The sequence below is a fragment of the Triticum dicoccoides genome, chromosome 7A, assembly GCF_002162155.2.
Source record: "Triticum dicoccoides isolate Atlit2015 ecotype Zavitan chromosome 7A, WEW_v2.0, whole genome shotgun sequence".
In the NCBI taxonomy this organism is placed as follows: Eukaryota; Viridiplantae; Streptophyta; class Magnoliopsida; order Poales; family Poaceae; genus Triticum; species Triticum dicoccoides.
The window spans coordinates 693591254-693596631 of record NC_041392.1 but is presented as its reverse complement, the minus strand read 5'-3'; the positions used below and the strand labels follow the sequence as shown (position 1 = coordinate 693596631).

Here is a 5378-nt window from a genome sequence, read left to right as displayed (position 1 = left end):
AATGTTTTTAATGAGATAATATCAACACAAGACCATATGTCATATTTTCTGTTTTCCCCACCGGGTTTTTTAAGAAAGTATATGTGACATATTTATTGTCCTTTAAACTCTATGAGTTTTCTCGTATTGAGTTAAAAGAGACAATAACCATTATATGTTGCATCATTTTCTCCTTATTTTCCCACTGAGTTTGAAGGAGTTTTAGCAACATATCAAACACCTATCTCCTCATATTTATCCCATGTGGTTAGGCGGCATAGACGTCCGGTGGAGGAGTGATGTTGAATCTATCATGGAAGGAACGTAGACATGGGCAGGGTGGGAGGACCAGGGCACCGCCGTCTTGATGATGCAGGAATTATACTTGCAAGGGGAATGTAGCTCCAGATAATCCTGGAGTGCCGCGGAGGCGAGCCTGATCAGCGGTCGGAGGAGCACATGGCGTGTAGATGGGATCCCAGTCGCTGCTCACTAAGGGAAAAGAATTTTGCAGGAGGGATCGATTGGTTGCCGCTTGCTTAAGATGAGTAATGACGGAGGGGAGAAAAGAAAGAAAATATGCGATGGGAAGGGGAGAAGATTGCACTGGGCGTTAATACGATTGCATTCATAGTGGGTAGCGGTGCGCACGTTAGAGGGTGGGTGGAGATTATCGCGGCTGTAGGGTGGGCGTCGCGCTACAGCTGATCCAATGGATAACGCAGGGGTTCCATGGGAAAGCAAAACGTTATTTCCATGATGACGTGGGAACAATTTTCACTGAGGTAGTATGATCGATGACGTGGATAGCTTGCATGTTTAGATAAATATATTGGTGGGGATGAATCTCTTAAGTATATAGGATTTGGGATACCATTTTATTTCAACTTTCCTTAAAGATTAATATATTGTTATTGTTAAGCATCAATCACGATCAGTAGTTTAGGGTGTCTCACGTTTTTTCCTTTTTGGAAATGATCCAGATCTATTATCAAAGTTCATCCGAAGTACAAAGCATCTCAAACGCAATAGGACGAGAAACTCTAACCTCGTGGCTCAATGATACGACGGGAATCTACACTGGAGCTTCGTGAAGTAGCCGGACAAACTCAGGAGAATCGTAGCCCGAAAGGCAAACTCAAAAAGTAGCACCGCCATCTGCACGAGCACCGCACCTGTGAGGACTAAAGAATCTCAAAATAAACTACTAATCAGAGTGGAGCCATCGGGATTCCCCTCCTAGCCATCCGCCGCTGAAGTGACAAGCAGAGAGTCAACAAATCCACGGGCTCGCCGATGAAGTTTGGAGGAAAGAGTTTGCCCTAGCCATGTAGGGTGTATCATGTTATGTTAGGTGTGGCGACTCCTGCTAACTTGTTTGGTGTTGGATTAATGCCAAGTGACATTCTCTTGGATCCCATTTTTCTTATCACGTGCTTGTAGAAGGATTTTTTTTTCCATTTCTGAATTTAGTATTTATATAAAGGGAGCGAAGAAAGCCAGTTTCGAGCAAGCACGCCAACCTATCATTTTTGTACAACTAATTTCTTGTGATTGAGATTCGGCGCCCGTGAATGCTGACCAAAGCGACTCGCGGTCTTTTTTTTGTTGGGACCACACTGAAATGTCCTTGCAGCCCATGCATCTCCGTTCGAGCGTTCCTCGTGAGACATGGCGTGCGATGCATGGCACGCCTCTATTCATCGCCACCGTATACATAAAACTGAGTACAGCTGGAAATTTGTCTCGGGTGTATGCAACGGAGGAAACGTACCCGACGCCAGACGAGAGGCCGGAGGGTGAGCAGCGACAGTGAACCCCACACTGCCGAAACGCGCTATTACATCGCCCCCGCCCCCTTCCCCTCGTCACACACAGACAAAAACTACTTGCTCTGTCTTGCAGATCCACTGATCTCCGAGGCTCCAAGGGACAGAGGCCATGGATAACAAGGCGGCGCTGGAGGTTCTGAACAACTGGTCTTGTGGCCCGAGCGAAGACCAGTTGGGCAAGTTCGGTGCGGAGACCAGACACCCAGCGGCGGGGAGGAACACGATCCCCGAGGTACTCCAGCTTTTTTTTATTGTACTTTGCTTACTACACATACACTTTCCCCGACGTAATTCCATCTTATTGGATTAATATTCAGATCTGAATGTTCTAGTGATACATGAACTCGAGCCACGTCAAACACTATGTTGGAAAAGTACAGATATAAGGTATTATATGTCAAGTAGTATATGTAAAATGGGGCATCCATTTGATAATTTGTACAGTTTCGATAATACATTGTATGTGCAGTTTCGATAACGTTTACACCATAGAGATGCTAAGATACATCAATTTATGTCTTCTCTTACCTGCAAAAAAAAAACCTATGTTTCTTTTGAACCACTGTTAAACATGCATTAAAAAATAATTGCAGGGAGTTAAATGTTCATTAACATATGACCTATTTTAAGCCGTTAATTAATACTCCCTCTGTCCCGAATTACTTGTTGCTCAAATAGATGTATCTAGCACTAAAATCCATTTAAGCGACAAGTAATATGGGATGGGTGGAGTATGACTCAAATTGTGGCTTCTTTCAGACCTCTAGTGAATCAGTATTATTTTGGGCTTCTATTGAATCACTCTTTACTATAAATTAAATTTCATCTTCCTTTGACTGAATGTTCATGGTTTGAGTTCTTTGAAATAGTATTATGAATACCTGCAGAAAATAAAAGGACATATTATTTTTCAATTTAATGACAGAAATTTCTTGAATGATGAGGCCCATGGGTACGAAAATGTGTTGATACATTCGAGTTTAATGCCCTGTTAACGTACACCATGGTAACTAGTTGTATCAATAGAAACCTTAAAAAGTACATTTTTTGCCTATAGATTTGCATCGGCTATTAGCGCCAAAACTACTTGTATCAATAGAAACCTTAAAAAGTCATAATTCTGCTCATTGGTACAATGCTTGGCACACATGGAAAGTGTTACTGCACAAAACAGTTTGTACAAAACCCATATACTAAATAACTCGTTGGTGCATGGAAAACTTCACAAATGTGAAATGTGTTACTAGATGTAATGCGTTCATTCATGAGTATTTTCTTGATCTGTGTTTTGTCTTTTGTTATTTATATTGGTATGAACGATGCATTCACTAATTCGTGAAATATATTATTCTTTAATGCTTAAGTATTTTACATAATCACATATAGATATGCACTGATTGTTAAATAAATTACATGACTTTGCGGGTATCAAATTTTTTTAAGTTAAGAAGAGACTACTTTGAATATTAATACCTAATTTAATGTTGTAATCTCCAGAACTTCGTTGAAATTTCACTGAAAATGAGAACCCTGATAATCTCATTTTCAACGAAATAGGTACCTCCCTTGGATTGTTCGCAGACTTCATCAAACAACCTTGAAATTCTATGGGACTGCGACAGCTCCCACAGGGAAAAAGATTATGGTGAGGGATGGTCCACCGACGAGGAGATGATTGATCGGCTATGGGAGTCTCCGACAAAGATAACTCCATTATCCAAGAAGAAGAAACTAGAGTGGCAATATATGGAGAACTTCACCGATGAGTTCCGAGGACCAGACTGTAAAGTGTCTGGGATACCGAAGCAAGCATGCCGGCATGCCAAAATATCAGGACAAGAATCATCTTCTGCAGCACTATCAATCAAGCATGTACTTCCAACTCCTTTGCAACAATATAAAGCAGCAAGAGCAACCAATAACGATCACAAGGAGTCCATCATGGATCTGTACCGCGGTGTGGACATGCTATACCACTTTATGAGAGATTGTGATGAGAAGCTCGAGAATCTCCATAAAAAAGTCATGGTGCTTTGCCAAGCCGTCAAGAAGAAAGTAGAGTGGCAATATGTGGTGAACTTCACTGATGAGTTGCCTGGACCAGACTGCAAAGTGTCTGGGCTACCAAAGCAACCATGCAGGCAAGACAAAATATCAGGAGAACGGCCCTCGTCTACAACACAATCTATCAAGCATGTACTTCCAACTCCTTCCCAAGAATACAAAGTAGCAAGAGCAACAAATCAAGATCAGACGGGTTCCATAATAGATCTTTACCACAGTGTGGACATGCTATACCACTTTATAAGAGATTGTGATGAGAAGCTCGAGTATCTCCAAAAAACAGTTGTGGTGCTTGGTCAAGCCGTCGCCAACTCTGCACTACCACCACCATCCAAGGATCAAGCGTAATTTATGGCATTCGGCACCTCCCAAGCTTGGTTGAGGTTTGCCTCAGTAATCGTGCATGCCTATTTACTTTATCTTGCAAAAATGATGTCTCTCTTTAGTACCTGCATCTTTATTTTCTGATTTTTTTATTTTGCAAGTCTGCTATCATCTGTCTAGAAAAATTATATGGTTGTATCCATTGAGTGAAACATAATAATGATATATTTGTGTGTTGGACATCAGCTTAAGCCTTGTCATGTAATATCTTAGACCGGCAACTCTCTTTAGCTCATCTTCGATTAGCAGGTCATGGACTTTCCAACATCAGGAGCTTGAAGGATGACGCTATTAGAGCATCTCTAACCAATCCTTATTACTCCCCAAAGTTGCTCCTCTAAAAAAAATTGTGGTTTCTAACCAAACCCCTAACACTTAACTCCTTAAAAAATTGAACACTAATTCATGCAAATTTTGATTGAAACTAGTCCATCAAACTTGATTCGAACTAGATTCAAACAGTAGCATAAATTATATTTACAGAATTACAAACAAAACATAAACTAAGATTGCATATAAACTAAAAAAACTAGTCGATGTCAGACTCCGCCAAGATTCTCTCTCATTCCTCATCGCTGCCGCGGTCGTCATCGCCCTCGCCCACTCCGTCGCCTGACCCGAAGCCGTCGTCATCGCTGGAGCAAAGATCAATGACCGACGCACTAGACGGCCTGGTTCATCGATCATCCGCGACTCCTAGAGCTCAAACTACCAATGCTTTTCCTCGACGTGATCCGGATACCGGCGGCGGAGCTCCGCCATATACTACTCGTTGGCGTGCTCCACCTCGAGGCGTTCGCATGACTCCTAGTACCCCCGCAGCTCGCATGTGGAGGCCACTCGGGGGTCGACAGGGGCCAAATCTGGCACTTCCGGGGTGCCGACAGGGATGTTCAGCCGCGCATTAGCGTCGTGGAGGCGTGCCTATAGAGAATGATTTGGTGCATCGATGATTATTGATCGTGCACTAGGCACATATATATAGGTACAAGGGGTGCGATCGGTGTCTTGTCTCCCAAGATACAAGTACATACAGGGGGAGAGAGACACTACAGGTGCGGCATACAAAACCCAGACCTACGTACATGTACACATGTTCAACACCCCCCCCCCCCAAGT

General features: G+C 42.7%; 1 protein-coding gene across 1 annotated transcript; it reads left to right on the top strand.

Annotated features, from left to right (window-relative positions):
• Window positions 1–1885: 1885 nt before the first annotated feature.
• LOC119327581 lies at window positions 1886–4405 on the top strand. Its single transcript, XM_037600682.1, has 2 exons — window positions 1886–2043; window positions 3369–4405. Exons 1-2 carry the CDS (start codon window positions 1921–1923, stop codon window positions 4221–4223), a joined length of 978 nt encoding a protein of 325 aa, XP_037456579.1. The 5' UTR covers window positions 1886–1920; the 3' UTR covers window positions 4224–4405.
• The last annotated feature ends 973 nt before the right edge of the window (window positions 4406–5378 follow it).